The sequence below is a fragment of the Paramormyrops kingsleyae genome, chromosome 8, assembly GCF_048594095.1.
Source record: "Paramormyrops kingsleyae isolate MSU_618 chromosome 8, PKINGS_0.4, whole genome shotgun sequence".
NCBI classification, from domain to species: domain Eukaryota; kingdom Metazoa; phylum Chordata; class Actinopteri; order Osteoglossiformes; family Mormyridae; genus Paramormyrops; species Paramormyrops kingsleyae.
In genome coordinates this window covers 3,937,501-3,959,830 of record NC_132804.1, presented here as the reverse complement: position 1 = coordinate 3,959,830, position 22,330 = coordinate 3,937,501, and the positions used below count along the sequence as shown (strand labels likewise).

Sequence of the window (22,330 nt, the reverse complement as noted above, 5' to 3'; positions counted from 1 at the left end):
AGCAGGGTGCAATCGGCATCATGCAGGCCGACGGTCACCATGGTTTCCTCACCGTCAGCCTCACGGGGTGCTAACAGGACACGGCTAGTGACTGGTAATTGCCCCAACCAGGGAGCGAGGAAGTCTTCCTCTGCAGGGCATAAAGCCCAGAGATGGAAGAAGCACAAGGAGAGAGCTGGAAAGGGCAAGCCCGTCACGCATGCACTGCCTTAGAAAGCGAATGCTGGATGACAGCCGCCTTAAAGACCACTACCTCCTGACTGAGACTGACTTCCTTTCTATATATTTCTCTCTTTTAGTAAACCTTTTGACCCTTTAGCGTAAAAGCAGGAACCATCACTTTTCAGAAACTTATGTAGCGCCACTAAATTACTATAATAAGAATCGATCACAGGCTTAAGAGGAAGCTAAAAACATGCCGAGCACGCAACCTGCAGTGATGACGACCCCGGAGGAAGGGACCCCCACCGTGGTCAGCCTTGGACTGTCAACTGAAACATTTAAATTCTTTCAGCCATAATGTTCTCTCTTAAAATGTAGCAAATTGTTATTGAGTTGAATTGTGCTGTCCTTAAAAAAAAGTTCAAAAGCTAAAAAGGGATTCCATCTGTGCAAAGTACTCTGACCATATTTACCGTGTGGCTAACGGGATACCGTCCAAAATTTGTAATGACATACAGTACATTACACAACATGTTAATTACCGGTCCCAGTCCTTTGACAGAATTGTCCATTGAGTCCATCATGACTGAGTGCTGCACTAGAGGGTGATGCAAAACTGCAAAGATTGCAATTTACTGCTAAAGTCAATTGCTGGATTAATGCATTTCTAGTACACATAAAAAATAGACAGCTAGCAGCTTTGAGCTCTTGCCAATGAGACTCAGCTCAGAATCGATGCATTTATACACATATTAGCCAATCATTCAAAACTGCATTTCAATCCCAAATGAGATTTGTTGTACACAAGTGAGGTACACTGTCAACGTGAGCTGCTACATATCCTTCATGTGGCATAGTCTCAGGTGGACACAAAGAACAGATGGTTCCGGCATGTTCTGGTTATAATTTCCCTCTAGAATAAACCTACTCTACTTTATTTTTTCATTTATAGGAATGAACATAAAATCACAGCATCTGTGCGATGTCAGCAGAGGATGGGAATAACAGGTGGTCCATAAGTTCCTTTAAACAAACGGGGTCATCCTGTGTGATTGCCACCCAAAAGGAAAGTCACCGGGCAAACATGAGAGGAAGCTGGTGAGAGCACGAGTTCGTATGAGAGGCGTGTGAACGATTCGGGGTAAATCCACGCAGGGCTGGTTCAGTTACCAGAAACACCTGCCATTTCCTGTGTACTGAAAATCTGATTCACGTCCTTAAGAAGGGCAGACTGTGGACCTTCAGAGTAAACATTTTAAATGATTAGATATGACATAGATCCCTTGCCTTCCTAATTATGTGATTTATCTTTGTCTGCTTCACCATTAAACTAAATTTTTGACACAATTTTTTTAGTAAGTAGATAAGTCAATTAGAAACTCCAGATGTTTTGCTTTTCATTTTACTGATAGGGTGTCTCCAGGTTTTACCCATTAAAAATAACAATTTACTATGTTTTTAAGCTAGCAAAACTGTACATCATCTTTTAATGGATGATGGACCTTTGTTTTGCCCTTGGAAAAGAGTACATATGAGTATGAGTTATAAAACTTCACTGAAGATATGCAAAAACAGGCCAGGAGATCCCACGTGTCAAGGTCAGGAGATCCCACGTGTCAAGGTCAGGAGATCCCACGTGTCAAGGTCAGCGTACTGCAAATAGGCACTGAAACGGCAATGAGGTTGTACAGTAAATGTGTGAGGTTTGAAATACTCTTGTTAATTGCCATTCTCAGCAACACTCTGACAGCCCATCTCCTTATAAAAGGTGCAATGAATGTAGAATGAAAAGACTTTTCAAATTAGCCCTTCTTTGCAAATGAGAACTTTTGTGTGGACTCTGTGACATTTGGTGACATGAATCCCCCCTTTATAATCCAAAACATGAGAATATCAGCCAAGGAATAGCGAAGGGCATGAGATACGTAATGTCTGAGTCCCCCTACCCTCCCCCACGCTGACCCTAAGTCACGGGAAACAAACCTTAATCAGTCGGAACAAGGTCGGCCAGTGGGTAAAAGCCAATAAATTCATCGGTATTGCATCCATTTATAACTGAAAATGGAGGACGTCACGGGAAATTAAAACAGTTCTCCAGGTGTAATTTCGAGTACACTTAGTACCATTAAAATATTAATGATTCATGACAACAGTAACCCTAATTTACATTCAAGCAAAATTTAACAGAGCGAGGCAACAAATGCCTAACTGAATATTAAGAAAAAGACCATATTTATTTCTTGAAAAAGTAGGACATGGCTTGGATGTATCCTGAAGGACTCTTCAATTACAGCAATTGTTAATAACACTTAAAACCACAATCCGAAAATATACAGTACTGGGCAAAAGTCTTAGGCAGTCAAAGAAAATGTTTAAGGATATTTATCTGGATCGCAAATGAGTATTTGCTCTGGGGCACTTCAGCCGTTTCAGGTATTCGTTAAATTTCTCCACCAGCTCTCCTAATTAATTAACTTAATTAGTTAAATAACTCAATGAAGTATTGATTTTCTAAACAATTTGGGGTGGTGGTCAAGTCAAAAATACACGGGTGTATTAGACGGTTGCTGCAAATACTGGGGTGGTGTTGAAATGGCTAAGCTGACACACTTTAAGAGGCACAATATCATAGATTTACAAAAACATTTAAAAACCATTTTCTGTGACTGCCTAAGACTTTGGCACAGTACTAATTTAGATGGTTAGAAACTTATCGTGGGTGACACCTGCAGCTTTTAAACAAATGCAAGTTAAATCGGTTACTTTTCACCTAACAGCAGCCTGCTAAGTAAAATAATGAAAAACCTGCCATAATAAATGTCAGTGTCATTCCAGCTAGAGGGATACTGTCACCTGCCCCCTTCCAGAGGGATACTGTCACCTGTCCCCTTCCAGAGGGATACTGTCACCTGCCCCCTTCCAGAGGGATACTGTCACCTGTCCCCTTCCAGAGGGATACTGTCACCTGCCCCCTTCCAGAGGGATACTGTCACCTGTCCCCTTCCAGAGGGATACTGTCACCTGCCCCCTTCCAGAGGGATACTGTCACCTGTCCCCTTCCAGAGGGATACTGTCACCTGCCCCCTTCCAGAGGGATACTGTCACCTACCCCCTTCCAGAGGGATACTGTCACCTGCCCCCTTCCAGAGGGATACTGTCACCTGTCCCCTTCCAGAGGGATACTGTCACCTGCCCCCTTCCAGAGGGATACTGTCACCTGTCCCCTTCCAGAGGGATACTGTCACCTGTCCCCTTCCAGAGGGATACTGTCACCTGCCCCCTTCCAGAGGGATACTGTCACCTGCCCCCTTCCAGAGGGATACTGTCACCTGCCCCCTTCCAGAGGGATACTGTCACCTGCCCCCTTCCAGAGGGATACTGTCACCTGCCCCCTTCCAGAGAGATACTGTCACCTGCCCCCTTCCAGAGAGATACTGTCACCTGCCCCCTTCCAGAGGGATACTGTCACCTACCCCCTTCCAGAGGGATACTGTCACCTGTCCCCTTCCAGAGGGATACTGTCACCTGCCCCCTTCCAGAGGGATACTGTCACCTGTCCCCTTCCAGAGGGATCCTGTCACCTGCCCCCTTCCAGAGAGATACTGTCACCTGCCCCCTTCCAGAGGGATACTGTCACCTGTCCCCTTCCAGAGGGATCCTGTCACCTGCCCCCTTCCAGAGAGATACTGTCACCTGCCCCCTTCCAGAGGGATACTGTCACCTGCCCCCTTCCAGAGGGATACTGTCACCTGCCCCCTTCCAGAGGGATACTGTCACCTGCCCCCTTCCAGAGAGATACTGTCACCTGCCCCCTTCCAGAGAGATACTGTCACCTGCCCCCTTCCAGAGGGATACTGTCACCTGCCCCCTTCCAGAGGGATACTGTCACCTGCCCCCTTCCAGAGGGATACTGTCACCTGCCCCCTTCCAGAGGGATACTGTCACCTGCCCCCTTCCAGAGGGATACTGTCACCTGCCCCCTTCCAGAGGGATACTGTCACCTACCCCCTTCCAGAGAGATACTGTCACCTGCCCCCTTCCAGAGAGATACTGTCACCTGCCCCCTTCCAGAGAGATACTGTCACCTGCCCCCTTCCAGAGAGATACTGTCACCTGCCCCCTTCCAGAGGGATACTGTCACCTGCCCCCTTCCAGAGAGATACTGTCACCTGCCCCCTTCCAGAGAGATACTGTCACCTGCCCCCTTCCAGAGGGATACTGTCACCTGCCCCCTTCCAGAGAGATACTGTCACCTGCCCCCTTCCAGAGAGATACTGTCACCTGCCCCCTTCCAGAGAGATACTGTCACCTGCCCCCTTCCAGAGGGATACTGTCACCTGCCCCCTTCCAGAGGGATACTGTCACCTACCCCCTTCCAGAGGGATACTGTCACCTGCCCCCTTCCAGAGAGATACTGTCACCTGCCCCCTTCCAGAGAGATACTGTCACCTGCCCCCTTCCAGAGAGATACTGTCACCTGCCCCCTTCCAGAGGGATACTGTCACCTGCCCCCTTCCAGAGAGATACTGTCACCTGCCCCCTTCCAGAGAGATACTGTCACCTGCCCCCTTCCAGAGGGATACTGTCACCTGCCCCCTTCCAGAGAGATACTGTCACCTGCCCCCTTCAAGAGGGATACTGTCACCTGCCCCCTTCCAGAGGGATACTGTCACCTGCCCCCTTCCAGAGGGATACTGTCACCTGCCCCCTTCCAGAGAGATACTGTCACCTGCCCCCTTCAAGAGGGATACTGTCACCTGCCCCCTTCCAGAGGGATACTGTCACCTGCCCCCTTCAAGAGGGATACTGTCACCTGCCCCCTTCCAGAGAGATACTGTCACCTGCCCCCTTCCAGAGGGATACTGTCACCTGCCCCCTTCCAGAGAGATACTGTCACCTGCCCCCTTCCAGAGGGATACTGTCACCTGCCCCCTTCCAGAGAGATACTGTCACCTGCCCCCTTCCAGAGAGATACTGTCACCTGCCCCCTTCCAGAGGGATGCTGTCACCTGCCCCCTTCCAGAGAGATACTGTCACCTGCCCCCTTCCAGAGAGATACTGTCACCTGCCCCCTTCCAGAGGGATACTGTCACCTGTCCCCTTCCAGAGGGATACTGTCACCTGCCCCCTTCCAGAGAGATACTGTCACCTGCCCCCTTCCAGAGAGATACTGTCACCTGCCCCCTTCCAGAGAGATACTGTCACCTGCCCCCTTCCAGAGAGATACTGTCACCTGCCCCCTTCCAGAGAGATACTGTCACCTGCCCCCTTCCAGAGAGATACTGTCACCTGCCCCCTTCCAGAGGGATACTGTCACCTGCCCCCTTCCAGAGAGATACTGTCACCTGCCCCCTTCCAGAGAGATACTGTCACCTGCCCCCTTCCAGAGGGATACTGTCACCTGCCCCCTTCCAGAGAGATACTGTCACCTGCCCCCTTCCAGAGAGATACTGTCACCTGCCCCCTTCCAGAGAGATACTGTCACCTGCCCCCTTCCAGAGAGATACTGTCACCTGCCCCCTTCCAGAGAGATACTGTCACCTGCCCCCTTCCAGAGAGATACTGTCACCTGCCCCCTTCCAGAGAGATACTGTCACCTGCCCCCTTCCAGAGGGATACTGTCACCTGCCCCCTTCCAGAGAGATACTGTCACCTGCCCCCTTCCAGAGGGATACTGTCACCTGCCCCCTTCCAGAGGGATACTGTCACCTGCCCCCTTCCAGAGAGATACTGTCACCTGCCCCCTTCCAGAGGGATACTGTCACCTGCCCCCTTCCAGAGGGATACTGTCACCTGCCCCCTTCCAGAGGGATACTGTCACCTGCCCCCTTCCAGAGAGATACTGTCACCTGCCCCCTTCCAGAGAGATACTGTCACCTGCCCCCTTCCAGAGGGATACTGTCACCTGCCCCCTTCCAGAGGGATACTGTCACCTGCCCCCTTCCAGAGAGATACTGTCACCTGCCCCCTTCCAGAGGGATACTGTCACCTGCCCCCTTCCAGAGAGATACTGTCACCTGCCCCCTTCCAGAGGGATACTGTCACCTGCCCCCTTCCAGAGAGATACTGTCACCTGCCCCCTTCCAGAGAGATACTGTCACCTGCCCCCTTCCAGAGAGATACTGTCACCTGCCCCCATCCAGAGAGATACTGTCACCTGCCCCCTTCCAGAGGGATACTGTCACCTGCCCCCTTCCAGAGAGATACTGTCACCTGCCCCCTTCCAGAGGGATACTGTCACCTGCCCCCTTCCAGAGGGATACTGTCACCTGCCCCCTTCCAGAGGGATACTGTCACCTGCCCCCTTCCAGAGAGATACTGTCACCTGCCCCCTTCCAGAGAGATACTGTCACCTGCCCCCTTCCAGAGGGATACTGTCACCTGCCCCCTTCCAGAGAGATACTGTCACCTGCCCCCTTCCAGAGAGATACTGTCACCTGCCCCCTTCCAGAGAGATACTGTCACCTGCCCCCTTCCAGAGAGATACTGTCACCTGCCCCCTTCCAGAGAGATACTGTCACCTGCCCCCTTCCAGAGAGATACTGTCACCTGCCCCCTTCCAGAGAGATACTGTCACCTGCCCCCTTCCAGAGGGATACTGTCACCTGCCCCCTTCCAGAGAGATACTGTCACCTGCCCCCTTCCAGAGGGATACTGTCACCTGCCCCCTTCCAGAGAGATACTGTCACCTGCCCCCTTCCAGAGGGATACTGTCACCTGCCCCCTTCCAGAGAGATACTGTCACCTGCCCCCTTCCAGAGGGATACTGTCACCTGCCCCCTTCCAGGGGGATACTGTCACCTGCCCCCTTCCAGAGAGATACTGTCACCTGCCCCCTTCCAGGGGGATACTGTCACCTACCCCCTTCCAGAGGGATACTGTCATCTGCCCCCTTCCAGAGAGATACTGTCACCTGCCCCCTTCCAGAGGGATACTGTCACCTGCCCCCTTCCAGAGAGATACTGTCACCTGCCCCCTTCCAGAGGGATACTGTCATCTGCCCCCTTCCAGAGAGATACTGTCACCTGCCCCCTTCCAGGGGGATACTGTCACCTACCCCCTTCCAGAGGGATACTGTCATCTGCCCCCTTCCAGAGAGATACTGTCACCTGCCCCCTTCCAGAGGGATACTGTCACCTGCCCCCTTCCAGAGAGATACTGTCACCTACCCCCTTCCAGAGGGATACTGTCACCTGCCCCCTTCCAGAGGGATACTGTCACCTGCCCCCTTCCAGAGGGATACTGTCACCTGCCCCCTTCCAGAGAGATACTGTCACCTGCCCCCTTCCAGAGGGATACTGTCACCTGCCCCCTTCCAGAGAGATACTGTCACCTGCCCCCTTCCAGGGGGATACTGTCACCTGCCCCCTTCCAGAGAGATACTGTCACCTGCCCCCTTCCAGGGGGATACTGTCACCTGCCCCCTTCCAGAGAGATACTGTCACCTACCCCCTTCCAGAGGGATACTGTCACCTGCCCTCTTCCAGAGAGATACTGTCACCTGCCCCCTTCCAGAGAGATACTGTCACCTGCCCCCTTCCAGAGAGATACTGTCACCTGCCCCCTTCCAGAGAGATACTGTCACCTGCCCCCTTCCAGAGAGATACTGTCACCTGCCCCCTTCCAGAGGGATACTGTCACCTGCCCCCTTCCAGAGAGATACTGTCACCTGCCCCCTTCCAGAGGGATACTGTCACCTGCCCCCTTCCAGGGGGATACTGTCACCTGCCCCCTTCCAGAGGGATACTGTCACCTGCCCCCTTCCAGAGAGATACTGTCACCTGCCCCCTTCCAGAGGGATACTGTCACCTGCCCCCTTCCAGAGAGATACTGTCACCTGCCCCCTTCCAGGGGGATACTGTCACCTGCCCCCTTCCAGAGAGATACTGTCACCTGCCCCCTTCCAGGGGGATACTGTCACCTGCCCCCTTCCAGAGAGATACTGTCACCTACCCCCTTCCAGAGGGATACTGTCACCTGCCCTCTTCCAGAGAGATACTGTCACCTGCCCCCTTCCAGAGAGATACTGTCACCTGCCCCCTTCCAGAGAGATACTGTCACCTGCCCCCTTCCAGAGAGATACTGTCACCTGCCCCCTTCCAGAGAGATACTGTCACCTGCCCCCTTCCAGAGGGATACTGTCACCTGCCCCCTTCCAGAGAGATACTGTCACCTGCCCCCTTCCAGAGAGATACTGTCACCTGCCCCCTTCCAGAGGGATACTGTCACCTGCCCCCTTCCAGAGAGATACTGTCACCTGCCCCCTTCCAGAGGGATACTGTCACCTGCCCCCTTCCAGAGGGATACTGTCACCTGCCCCCTTCCAGAGAGATACTGTCACCTGCCCCCTTCCAGAGGGATACTGTCACCTGCCCCCTTCCAGAGAGATACTGTCACCTGCCCCCTTCCAGAGAGATACTGTCACCTGCCCCCTTCCAGAGGGATACTGTCACCTGCCCCCTTCCAGAGGGATACTGTCACCTGCCCCCTTCCAGAGAGATACTGTCACCTGCCCCCTTCCAGAGGGATACTGTCACCTGCCCCCTTCCAGAGGGATACTGTCACCTGCCCCCTTCCAGAGGGATACTGTCACCTGCCCCCTTCCAGAGGGATACTGTCACCTGCCCCCTTCCAGAGAGATACTGTCACCTGCCCCCTTCCAGAGGGATACTGTCACCTGCCCCCTTCCAGAGGGATACTGTCACCTGCCCCCTTCCAGAGGGATACTGTCACCTGCCCCCTTCCAGAGGGATACTGTCACCTGCCCCCTTCCAGAGGGATACTGTCACCTGCCCCCTTCCAGAGGGATACTGTCACCTGCCCCCTTCCAGAGAGATACTGTCACCTGCCCCCTTCCAGAGGGATACTGTCACCTGCCCCCTTCCAGAGAGATACTGTCACCTGCCCCCTTCCAGAGAGATACTGTCACCTGCCCCCTTCCAGAGGGATACTGTCACCTGCCCCCTTCCAGAGAGATACTGTCACCTGCCCCCTTCCAGGGGGATACTGTCACCTGCCCCCTTCCAGAGGGATACTGTCACCTGCCCCCTTCCAGAGAGAAACTGTCACCTGCCCCCTTCCAGAGAGATACTGTCACCTGCCCCCTTCCAGGGGGATACTGTCACCTGCCCCCTTCCAGAGGGATACTGTCACCTGCCCCCTTCCAGAGAGATACTGTCACCTGCCCCCTTCCAGAGGGATACTGTCACCTGCCCCCTTCCAGAGAGATACTGTCACCTGCCCCCTTCCAGGGGGATACTGTCACCTGCCCCCTTCCAGAGAGAAACTGTCACCTGCCCCCTTCCAGAGGGATACTGTCACCTGCCCCCTTCCAGAGGGATACTGTCACCTGCCCCCTTCCAGAGGGATACTGTCACCTGCCCCCTTCCAGAGAGAAACTGTCACCTGCCCCCTTCCAGAGGGATACTGTCACCTGCCCCCTTCCAGAGAGAAACTGTCACCTGCCCCCTTCCAGAGAGATACTGTCACCTGCCCCCTTCCAGAGAGAAACTGTCACCTGCCCCCTTCCAGAGGGATACTGTCACCTGCCCCCTTCCAGGGGGATACTGTCACCTGCCCCCTTCCAGAGAGAAACTGTCACCTGCCCCCTTCCAGAGGGATACTGTCACCTGCCCCCTTCCAGAGGGATACTGTCACCTGCCCCCTTCCAGAGGGATACTGTCACCTACCCCCTTCCAGAGGGATACTGTCACCTGCCCCCTTCCAGAGGGATACTGTCACCTGCCCCCTTCCAGAGAGATACTGTCACCTGCCCCCTTCCAGAGAGAAACTGTCACCTGCCCCCTTCCAGAGGGATACTGTCACCTGCCCCCTTCCAGAGGGATACTGTCACCTGCCCCCTTCCAGAGGGATACTGTCACCTACCCCCTTCCAGAGAGATACTGTCACCTGCCCCCTTCCAGAGAGATACTGTCACCTGCCCCCTTCCAGAGAGATACTGTCACCTGCCCCCTTCCAGGGGGATACTGTCACCTGCCCCCTTCCAGAGGGATACTGTCACCTGCCCCCTTCCAGAGAGATACTGTCACCTGCCCCCTTCCAGAGAGATACTGTCACCTGCCCCCTTCCAGAGAGATACTGTCACCTGCCCCCTTCCAGGGGGATACTGTCACCTACCCCCTTCCAGAGGGATACTGTCACCTGCCCCCTTCCAGGGGGATACTGTCACCTACCCCCTTCCAGAGGGATACTGTCACCTGCCCCCTTCCAGGGGGATACTGTCACCTGCCCCCTTCCAGAGGGATACTGTCACCTGCCCCCTTCCAGAGGGATACTGTCATCTGCCCCCTTCCAGAGAGATACTGTCACCTGCCCCCTTCCAGAGAGAAACTGTCACCTGCCCCCTTCCAGAGGGATACTGTCACCTGCCCCCTTCCAGAGGGATACTGTCACCTGCCCCCTTCCAGAGAGAAACTGTCACCTGCCCCCTTCCAGAGGGATACTGTCACCTGCCCCCTTCCAGAGGGATACTGTCACCTGTCCCCTTCCAGAGGGATACTGTCACCTGCCCCCTTCCAGAGAGATACTGTCACCTGCCCCCTTCCAGAGGGATACTGTCACCTGCCCCCTTCCAGAGAGATACTGTCACCTGCCCCCTTCCAGAGGGATACTGTCACCTACCCCCTTCCAGAGAGAAACTGTCACCTGCCCCCTTCCAGAGGGATACTGTCACCTGCCCCCTTCCAGAGAGAAACTGTCACCTGCCCCCTTCCAGAGGGATACTGTCACCTGCCCCCTTCCAGAGAGAAACTGTCACCTGCCCCCTTCCAGAGGGATACTGTCACCTGCCCCCTTCCAGAGAGAAACTGTCACCTGCCCCCTTCCAGAGGGATACTGTCACCTGCCCCCTTCCAGGGGGATACTGTCACCTGCCCCCTTCCAGAGGGATACTGTCACCTGCCCCCTTCCAGGGGGATACTGTCACCTGCCCCCTTCCAGAGAGATACTGTCACCTGCCCCCTTCCAGAGGGATACTGTCACCTGCCCCCTTCCAGAGAGAAACTGTCACCTGCCCCCTTCCAGAGGGATACTGTCACCTGCCCCCTTCCAGAGAGATACTGTCACCTGCCCCCTTCCAGAGGGATACTGTCACCTGCCCCCTTCCAGAGGGATACTGTCACCTACCCCCTTCCAGAGAGAAACTGTCACCTGCCCCCTTCCAGAGGGATACTGTCACCTGCCCCCTTCCAGAGAGAAACTGTCACCTGCCCCCTTCCAGAGGGATACTGTCACCTGCCCCCTTCCAGAGAGAAACTGTCACCTGCCCCCTTCCAGAGGGATACTGTCACCTGCCCCCTTCCAGAGAGAAACTGTCACCTGCCCCCTTCCAGAGGGATACTGTCACCTGCCCCCTTCCAGGGGGATACTGTCACCTGCCCCCTTCCAGAGGGATACTGTCACCTGCCCCCTTCCAGAGAGATACTGTCACCTGCCCCCTTCCAGAGGGATACTGTCACCTGCCCCCTTCCAGAGAGAAACTGTCACCTGCCCCCTTCCAGAGGGATACTGTCACCTGCCCCCTTCCAGAGGGATACTGTCACCTGCCCCCTTCCAGAGAGAAACTGTCACCTGCCCCCTTCCAGAGGGATACTGTCACCTGCCCCCTTCCAGGGGGATACTGTCACCTGCCCCCTTCCAGAGGGATACTGTCACCTGCCCCCTTCCAGAGAGATACTGTCACCTGCCCCCTTCCAGAGGGATACTGTCACCTGCCCCCTTCCAGAGAGATACTGTCACCTGCCCCCTTCCAGAGGGATACTGTCACCTGCCCCCTTCCAGAGAGAAACTGTCACCTGCCCCCTTCCAGAGGGATACTGTCACCTGCCCCCTTCCAGAGAGAAACTGTCACCTGCCCCCTTCCAGAGGGATACTGTCACCTGCCCCCTTCCAGAGAGAAACTGTCACCTGCCCCCTTCCAGAGGGATACTGTCACCTGCCCCCTTCCAGAGAGAAACTGTCACCTGCCCCCTTCCAGAGGGATACTGTCACCTGCCCCCTTCCAGGGGGATACTGTCACCTGCCCCCTTCCAGAGAGATACTGTCACCTGCCCCCTTCCAGGGGGATACTGTCACCTGCCCCCTTCCAGAGAGATACTGTCACCTGCCCCCTTCCAGAGGGATACTGTCACCTGCCCCCTTCCAGAGGGATACTGTCACCTGCCCCCTTCCAGAGGGATACTGTCACCTGCCCCCTTCCAGAGAGATACTGTCACCTGCCCCCTTCCAGAGAGATACTGTCACCTGCCCCCTTCCAGAGAGATACTGTCACCTGCCCCCTTCCAGAGGGATACTGTCACCTGCCCCCTTCCAGAGGGATACTGTCACCTGCCCCCTTCCAGAGAGATACTGTCACCTACCCCCTTCCAGAGAGATACTGTCACCTGCCCCCTTCCAGAGGGATACTGTCACCTGCCCCCTTCCAGAGAGATACTGTCACCTACCCCCTTCCAGGGGGATACTGTCACCTGCCCCCTTCCAGAGGGATACTGTCACCTGCCCCCTTCCAGGGGGATACTGTCACCTGCCCCCTTCCAGAGGGATACTGTCACCTGCCCCCTTCCAGAGAGATACTGTCACCTGCCCCCTTCCAGAGAGATACTGTCACCTGCCCCCTTCCAGAGAGATACTGTCACCTGCCCCCTTCCAGGGGGATACTGTCACCTGCCCCCTTCCAGGGGGATACTGTCACCTGCCCCCTTCCAGAGAGATACTGTCACCTGCCCCCTTCCAGAGAGATACTGTCACCTGCCCCCTTCCAGAGAGATACTGTCACCTGCCCCCTTCCAGAGAGATACTGTCACCTGCCCCCTTCCAGAGGGATACTGTCACCTGCCCCCTTCCAGAGAGATACTGTCACCTGCCCCCTTCCAGAGGGATACTGTCACCTGCCCCCTTCCAGGGGGATACTGTCACCTGCCCCCTTCCAGAGGGATACTGTCACCTGCCCCCTTCCAGAGAGATACTGTCACCTGCCCCCTTCCAGAGAGATACTGTCACCTGCCCCCTTCCAGAGAGATACTGTCACCTGCCCCCTTCCAGAGGGATACTGTCACCTGCCCCCTTCCAGAGAGATACTGTCACCTGCCCCCTTCCAGGGGGATACTGTCACCTGCCCCCTTCCAGAGGGATACTGTCACCTGCCCCCTTCCAGAGAGATACTGTCACCTGCCCCCTTCCAGAGGGATACTGTCACCTGCCCCCTTCCAGAGAGATACTGTCACCTGCCCCCTTCCAGGGGGATACTGTCACCTGCCCCCTTCCAGAGAGATACTGTCACCTGCCCCCTTCCAGAGAGATACTGTCACCTGCCCCCTTCCAGGGGGATACTGTCACCTGCCCCCTTCCAGAGAGATACTGTCACCTGCCCCCTTCCAGAGAGATACTGTCACCTGCCCCCTTCCAGAGGGATACTGTCACCTGCCCCCTTCCAGAGAGATACTGTCACCTGCCCCCTTCCAGGGGGATACTGTCACCTGCCCCCTTCCAGAGAGATACTGTCACCTGCCCCCTTCCAGAGAGATACTGTCACCTGCCCCCTTCCAGGGGGATACTGTCACCTGCCCCCTTCCAGAGAGATACTGTCACCTGCCCCCTTCCAGAGAGATACTGTCACCTGCCCCCTTCCAGAGAGATACTGTCACCTGCCCCCTTCCAGAGAGATACTGTCACCTACCCCCTTCCAGAGAGATACTGTCACCTGCCCCCTTCCAGAGAGATACTGTCACCTACCCCCTTCCAGAGAGATACTGTCACCTACCCCCTTCCAGAGAGATACTGTCACCTGCCCCCTTCCAGACGGATACTGTCACCTGCCCCCTTCCAGAGAGATACTGTCACCTACCCCCTTCCAGACGGATACTGTCACCTGCCCCCTTCCAGAGAGATACTGTCACCTACCCCCTTCCAGAGGGATACTGTCACCTACCCCCTTCCAGAGGGATACTGTCACCTGCCCCCTTCCAGAGGGATACTGTCACCTACCCCCTTCCAGAGGGATACTGTCACCTACCCCCTTCCAGAGGGATACTGTCACCTGCCCCCTTCCAGAGGGATACTGTCACCTGCCCCCTTCCAGAGAGATACTGTCACCTACCCCCTTCCAGAGAGATACTGTCACCTACCCCCTTCCAGAGGGATACTGTCACCTGCCCCCTTCCAGAGAGATACTGTCACCTACCCCCTTCCAGAGAGATATTGTCACCTGCCCCCTTCCAGACGGATACTGTCACCTACCCCCTTCCAGAGGGATACTGTCACCTACCCCCTTCCAGAGGGATACTGTCACCTGCCCCCTTCCAGAGGGATACTGTCACCTGCCCCCTTCCAGAGAGATACTGTCACCTACCCCCTTCCAGAGGGATACTGTCACCTACCCCCTTCCAGAGGGATACTGTCACCTGCCCCCTTCCAGAGAGATACTGTCACCTACCCCCTTCCAGAGAGATATTGTCACCTGCCCCCTTCCAGACGGATACTGTCACCTACCCCCTTCCAGAGGGATACTGTCACCTACCCCCTTCCAGAGAGATACTGTCACCTGCCCCCTTCCAGAGGGATACTGTCACCTGCCCCCTTCCAGAGGGATACTGTCACCTACCCCCTTCCAGAGGGATACTGTCACCTACCCCCTTCCAGAGAGATACTGTCACCTACCCCCTTCCAGAGAGATACTGTCACCTGCCCCCTTCCAGAGGGATACTGTCACCTGCCCCCTTCCAGAGAGATACTGTCACCTGCCCCCTTCCAGAGAGATACTGTCACCTGCCCCCTTCCAGAGGGATACTGTCACCTGCCCCCTTCCAGAGAGATACTGTCACCTGCCCCCTTCCAGAGGGATACTGTCACCTGCCCCCTTCCAAAGAGATACTGTCACCTGCCCCCTTCCAGGGGGATACTGTCACCTGTCCCCTTCCAGAGGGATACTGTCACCTGCCCCCTTCCAGAGGGATACTGTCACCTGCCCCCTTCCAGGGGGATACTGTCACCTGCCCCCTTCCAGAGAGATACTGTCACCTGCCCCCTTCCAGGGGGATACTGTCACCTGCCCCCTTCCAGAGAGATACTGTCACCTGTCCCCTTCCAGAGAGATACTGTCACCTGCCCCCTTCCAGAGAGATACTGTCACCTGCCCCCTTCCAGAGGGATACTGTCACCTGCCCCCTTCCAGAGAGATACTGTCACCTGCCCCCTTCCAGAGAGATACTGTCACCTGCCCCCTTCCAGAGGGATACTGTCACCTGCCCCCTTCCAGAGAGATACTGTCACCTGCCCCCTTCCAGAGAGATACTGTCACCTGCCCCCTTCCAAAGAGATACTGTCACCTGCCCCCTTCCAGAGGGATACTGTCACCTACCCCCTTCCAAAGAGATACTGTCACCTGCCCCCTTCCAGACGGATACTGTCACCTACCCCCTTCCAGAGAGATACTGTCACCTGCCCCCTTCCAGAGAGATACTGTCACCTACCCCCTTCCAGAGGGATACTGTCACCTACCCCCTTCCAGAGGGATACTGTCACCTACCCCCTTCCAAAGAGATACTGTCACCTGCCCCCTTCCAGAGAGATACTGTCACCTACCCCCTTCCAGAGGGATACTGTCACCTGCCCCCTTCCAGAGGGATACTGTCACCTGCCCTCTTCCAGAGAGATACTGTCACCTGCCCCCTTCCAGAGGGATACTGTCACCTGCCCCCTTCCAGAGAGATACTGTCACCTACCCCCTTCCAGAGGGATACTGTCACCTGCCCCCTTCCAGAGGGATACTGTCACCTGCCCCCTTCCAGAGGGATACTGTCACCTGCCCCCTTCCAGAGGGATACTGTCACCTGCCCCCTTCCAGAGGGATACTGTCACCTACCCCCTTCCAGAGGGATACTGTCACCTGCCCCCTTCCAGAGGGATACTGTCACCTGCCCCCTTCCAGAGGGATACTGTCACCTGCCCCCTTCCAGAGGGATACTGTCACCTACCCCCTTCCAGAGGGATACTGTCACCTGCCCCCTTCCAGAGGGATACTGTCACCTGCCCCCTTCCAGAGGGATACTGTCACCTGCCCCCTTCCAGAGGGATACTGTCACCTGCCCCCTTCCAGAGAGATACTGTCACCTACCCCCTTCCAGAGGGATACTGTCACCTGCCCCCTTCCAGAGGGATACTGTCACCTGCCCCCTTCCAGAGAGATACTGTCACCTACCCCCTTCCAGAGAGATACTGTCACCTACCCCCTTCCAGAGGGATACTGTCACCTGCCCCCTTCCAGAGAGATACTGTCACCTGCCCCCTTCCAGAGGGATACTGTCACCTACCCCCTTCCAGAGAGATACTGTCACCTACCCCCTTCCAGAGGGATACTGTCACCTGCCCCCTTCCAGAGAGATACTGTCACCTGCCCCCTTCCAGAGAGATACTGTCACCTGCCCCCTTCCAGAGAGATACTGTCACCTACCCCCTTCCAGAGGGATACTGTCACCTGCCCCCTTCCAGAGAGATACTGTCACCTGCCCCCTTCCAGAGGGATACTGTCACCTACCCCCTTCCAGAGAGATACTGTCACCTACCCCCTTCCAGAGGGATACTGTCACCTGCCCCCTTCCAGAGAGATACTGTCACCTGCCCCCTTCCAGAGAGATACTGTCACCTGCCCCCTTCCAGAGAGATACTGTCACCTACCCCCTTCCAGAGAGATACTGTCACCTACCCCCTTCCAGAGGGATACTGTCACCTGCCCCCTTCCAGAGAGATACTGTCACCTGCCCCCTTCCAGAGAGATACTGTCACCTGCCCCCTTCCAGAGGGATACTGTCACCTGCCCCCTTCCAGAGAGATACTGTCACCTGCCCCCTTCCAGAGGGATACTGTCACCTGCCCCCTTCCAGAGAGATACTGTCACCTGCCCCCTTCCAGAGAGATACTGTCACCTGCCCCCTTCCAGAGAGATACTGTCACCTGCCCCCTTCCAGAGGGATACTGTCACCTGCCCTCTTCCAGAGAGATACTGTCACCTGCCCCCTTCCAGAGAGATACTGTCACCTGCCCCCTTCCAGAGGGATACTGTCACCTGCCCCCTTCCAGAGAGATACTGTCACCTGCCCCCTTCCAGGGGGATACTGTCACCTACCCCCTTCCAGAGGGATACTGTCACCTGCCCCCTTCCAGAGAGATACTGTCACCTGCCCCCTTCCAGAGAGATACTGTCACCTGCCCCCTTCCAGAGGGATACTGTCACCTGCCCCCTTCCAGAGGGATACTGTCACCTGCCCCCTTCCAGAGGGATACTGTCACCTGCCCCCTTCCAGAGAGATACTGTCACCTGCCCCCTTCCAGAGAGATACTGTCACCTGCCCCCTTCCAGAGGGATACTGTCACCTGCCCCCTTCCAGAGAGATACTGTCACCTACCCCCTTCCAGAGGGATACTGTCACCTGCCCCCTTCCAGAGGGATACTGTCACCTGCCCCCTTCCAGAGAGATACTGTCACCTGCCCCCTTCCAGAGAGATACTGTCACCTGCCCCCTTCCAGAGGGATACTGTCACCTGCCCCCTTCCAGAGAGATACTGTCACCTACCCCCTTCCAGAGGGATACTGTCACCTGCCCCCTTCCAGAGGGATACTGTCACCTGCCCCCTTCCAGAGAGATACTGTCACCTACCCCCTTCCAGAGAGATACTGTCACCTACCCCCTTCCAGAGGGATACTGTCACCTGCCCCCTTCCAGAGGGATACTGTCACCTGCCCTCTTCCAGAGAGATACTGTCACCTGCCCCCTTCCAGAGGGATACTGTCACCTGCCCCCTTCCAGAGAGATACTGTCACCTGCCCCCTTCCAGAGGGATACTGTCACCTGCCCCCTTCCAGAGAGATACTGTCACCTGCCCCCTTCCAGAGGGATACTGTCACCTGCCCCCTTCCAGAGAGATACTGTCACCTGCCCCCTTCCAGAGAGATACTGTCACCTGCCCCCTTCCAGAGAGATACTGTCACCTGCCCCCTTCCAGAGGGATACTGTCACCTGCCCTCTTCCAGAGAGATACTGTCACCTGCCCCCTTCCAGAGAGATACTGTCACCTGCCCCCTTCCAGAGGGATACTGTCACCTGCCCCCTTCCAGAGAGATACTGTCACCTGCCCCCTTCCAGGGGGATACTGTCACCTACCCCCTTCCAGAGGGATACTGTCATCTGCCCCCTTCCAGAGAGATACTGTCACCTGCCCCCTTCCAGGGGGATACTGTCACCTACCCCCTTCCAGAGGGATACTGTCATCTGCCCCCTTCCAGAGAGATACTGTCACCTGCCCCCTTCCAGAGAGATACTGTCACCTGCCCCCTTCCAGAGAGAAACTGTCACCTGCCCCCTTCCAGAGGGATACTGTCACCTGCCCCCTTCCAGAGGGATACTGTCACCTGCCTCACAGAACTGTGCTATTATAAATCATAATGCCGCCACACCATCTGCCGATCGTCATCCGCAAGATTAAACTTTACAGTTTCTCATATGCAAAAAATGTTTTGTATGTATATTACTGATCTTATCTAGGAAATCAGTGTTACAAAAAGGGGGCAGGTGTGTGATACAGAAACTACAGGCTACTTCCTTCACTTCATAAAATGCATCCATCTGCCATATTGCTTATTCATTGCTCACAATGAGGTTGGAGTATATCCAGGACACACACACACACACACACACACACACACACACACACAAACACACAGACAAATGGGAAATGTAGAACATTACTCTGGGGTAGGGGCTCTGTTCAGGTGCCCAATGGTCATGTGACTCCTGTGGCAACCACGGGATTTTAACCGACAACCTTCTGATCACAAGCACAGAGACTTAACCAATGCTTTTGGACAGTGGTGGGGGGCAAACTCCACACATAAGAACATAAGAACTATACAAACGAGAGGAGGCCATTCGGCCCATCGAGCTCGCTTGGGGAGAACTTAACTAATAGCTACATGTGGTAGCTGGGGTTGTAATCTCCACACAGGAGGTGAGTGAGCGCTGTGAGACTCACTTCATAAAACTAACTGGTTGCGCTACAAAAGCAGGCCATTGAGAAGTCAGAAAAGTAACAAATAAATTAAAAACATTACATTTTACCATAAACCGCTTTAATGCTCAACAATGCTAAAATAACATTTTAATACCAACAAATCGATTCTCTCTAGTAGGCCAGAGAACAAAGTCCCTGGTATCAAAGTGATATGGACTTTTAAAAACATTTTTGCGGTTGTATGTTTATTTCTGTGGGACCGGCTCAGCGCTGCTGGAAGCCACGCAGGGAACTGGGGAGGCGGCCAGCACAGACCGACTGTGAGTCGATTAAAACTGAGATCAGCATGTTCCACACAAAGTAGCCAGAAAACGCGCAAAAGCTGGATAATCCTAGTGAGTATTTTTATTTGTTGTGTAGGATTTTATTACCAAAGATCAACACAATAATGTGTGCATGTATGTATGTTTACATGGGTAATAGACAATGCTTACAATAGAATGTAATGATTGTGTTACACATACATGAAACTAAACGTTTAGCGGTAATAAGAAGATCAACAACCGGCCCCAGGAAAGATCCCATGGTAACGTCCAAGTACATGAAGCTATACTCACAATTTACTAGCCCTTTACAACCACTTTGAAAGGTATGTCATTGTGAATGTGTTCAGGGATCAGTATTATCATGCAAGTTCTGGTGACTGCTTAGATATTCTTTGTCTCAGGTATTTGCTTACTTTATTGTTCCCCATTTTTAATGAACATGTATATCACAAATGATAAAGACGATAGTATTTGCTGCGACCACACCCTGCCTTCCTGCAGAAACACACCTGTAGCATAACACCCTTTCATTAGACTACGGGTGACATCACAGCCTCTCCAAAGTAGGGCATCTCCAGCTTGAATTGCTGGTGAATTGTGGTGCCGCTGTGATTCTGGCTGGCAGGCAGGCGCTTGATATCATTTGAGAGCTCTAGGATTAGCAGCTGAGATTCTTTAAGAGGAAAAAAAAAATGATAAACTATGTGGTGAAGTAATACCAAGTAAACAGTCATCACAACCAACGGCACTCGGTAAATTTTTAATCTTTAAAATTGATCTGGTATTTAACATCACATTTAAGCCATCAATTTAGTAACTGAACAGTATCATTAAACGTACTGTTCCTGCTGATCGGCTCAACTGCTCTAGTAACTGAGGGCTAAATTATCAGGCAGGCACAGAGATTTGCCTTTAATTGCTTGACCTCTATAGATTTGCGTGAGTGAAGAACGACAAGGCCTGCCTGCGTCAGCTGAGGGATGAGAATCTCTCACTTCTTTAAAACCAGCGAAATAAACGCAGGCTTCAGAGTGTTTCTGAGGTGCGCGGGCGAAACGACGGACCGTTTGCTGTCAGACGCCGAAAAGCAAAGTGGGGAAGCCAACAGGGCCTCCTTTTAAGGTCTGAAAAAGCAGATGTATCAGAAAACTCTCGTCACGTCTTGTCACAGGGATCCAGTAAAATGACAGCCAGCTTCCCTGCTGGACTCGCCGCTGAACATTATTAACAGTATCTTTCGTGAGAGAGATAATTACCTAAATTGGACACCAGCGGCTGTGACTTTCCATTACATTTTTGAACATCTGAGCAAAGTAAATGAGTAATAGAGATAGGTTCTGTGATAAGCCGCATACCTCCGGAGTGGGCGGGGCTTCCACAGAGCAGTACCACGCCCTGTCCTTCACGCACCGACACGGTTCCTCTTCTGTGAGTCTTGAAGTTTTCTAAATCTGAGAAAAGAAGCCAGGCAGCATGTTAACTGCAGGGACAAAATCTTCATGGCAGTTTAACAGAACTGAGGACATACACTCTCTGGTACTTAAATCAGGTACTTGGCACCTCCCAAAAGGCTAACTTAATTAAATAAAAAGTAATTAAAAGGCACAAGTAATTTACATAATGCGACCAAGAACCAAGTACTGGAAAGTAGTTTTTACAGTATATTTACTTATGTTGGGGGAGTTTATAAAATGTCAAAGAGAAACTCAATGAAAAAAGTACACCAGACGAGATGAAACATTTTCATTTTTTTCCATCTTAATAGAGTGCTATACAACTCTTATTCATTAGTCAGGGCAGAAAGAGAAGCCAGGCGGATGTATGGCATAAAAATGAGAATATTTTAAATAGGATTCAGAATCACAGTGACTTAGATCCTCACTCTGTCAAAAAATGCCTACTTGTATTTCAAGTGCAAAGCAGAGAAGAGATAAAATGGATCGGACTGTCTAGTTCTTGCTTAATATTGTCGCTGTTGATCTAAATCACAAAATATGGTGACAACCGAATAAACTTTTAGCCGAAAAGTACCTGGTAGTAATAGTAATGGGTTCTGCAAGTAAATAATAAGTTGGTGCATTTTTATGGGTCATGCGGTATCAATGGAATGAATGGCTGGGTTAATGCAGTGCACTGCACTAAATAACTATCCCTGTGTGGTATGTACCCCCCTGAAGGGTTACCTGGCAGCCTGACAATGCTCTAATCCAAATGGCCTGCACTGTAATCGAGTTGTGAGACAGGCAGGAAGGCGGCAGTGGCTTCTCTGTGGATTGCTTTACATCAGTAGCACAAAGCATTTGTGGGACTGTCTGCAGAGGCAGTGTGTTCATGCAGCTTCCCGCCGTTATGGCAGTGTGTTCATGCAGCTTCCCGCCGTTAGGGCAGTGTGGTCATGCAGCTTCCCGCCGTTAGGGCAGTGTGGTCATGCAGCTTCCCGCCGTTATGGCAGTGTGTTCATGCAGCTTCCCGCCGTTAGGGCAGTGTGGTCATGCAGCTTCCCGCCGTTAGGGCAGTGTGGTCATGCAGTTTCCCGCCGTTAAGGCAGTGTGGTCATGCAGCTTCCCGCCGTTAAGGCAGTGTGGTCATGCAGTTTTCCGCCGTTAGGGCAGTGTGGTCATGCAGCTTCCTGCCGTTAAGGCAGTGTGTTCATGCAGCTTCCCGCCGTTAGGGCAGTGTGTTCATGCAGCTTCCCGCCGTTAGGGCAGTGTGTTCATGCAGCTTCCCGCCGTTAAGGCAGTGTGGTCATGCAGCTTCCTGCCGTTAAGGCAGTGTGGTCATGCAGCTTCCTGCCGTTAAGGCAGTGTGGTCATGCAGCTTCC

At 53.8% G+C, this 22,330-nt stretch overlaps 1 protein-coding gene across 2 annotated transcripts in view; it reads right to left on the bottom strand.

Moving 5' to 3' along the window:
* LOC111834582 (contactin-4-like) overlaps positions 1-22,330 on the bottom strand; it is a 141,927-nt gene that overhangs the window by 55,784 nt on the left and 63,813 nt on the right. For both annotated transcript variants that reach the window (XM_023794052.2, XM_023794053.2), the window contains exon 5: positions 20,864-20,959. In XM_023794052.2, the coding sequence (XP_023649820.1) occupies positions 20,864-20,959 (96 nt within the window). The remainder of the gene's footprint in view (positions 1-20,863; positions 20,960-22,330) is intronic.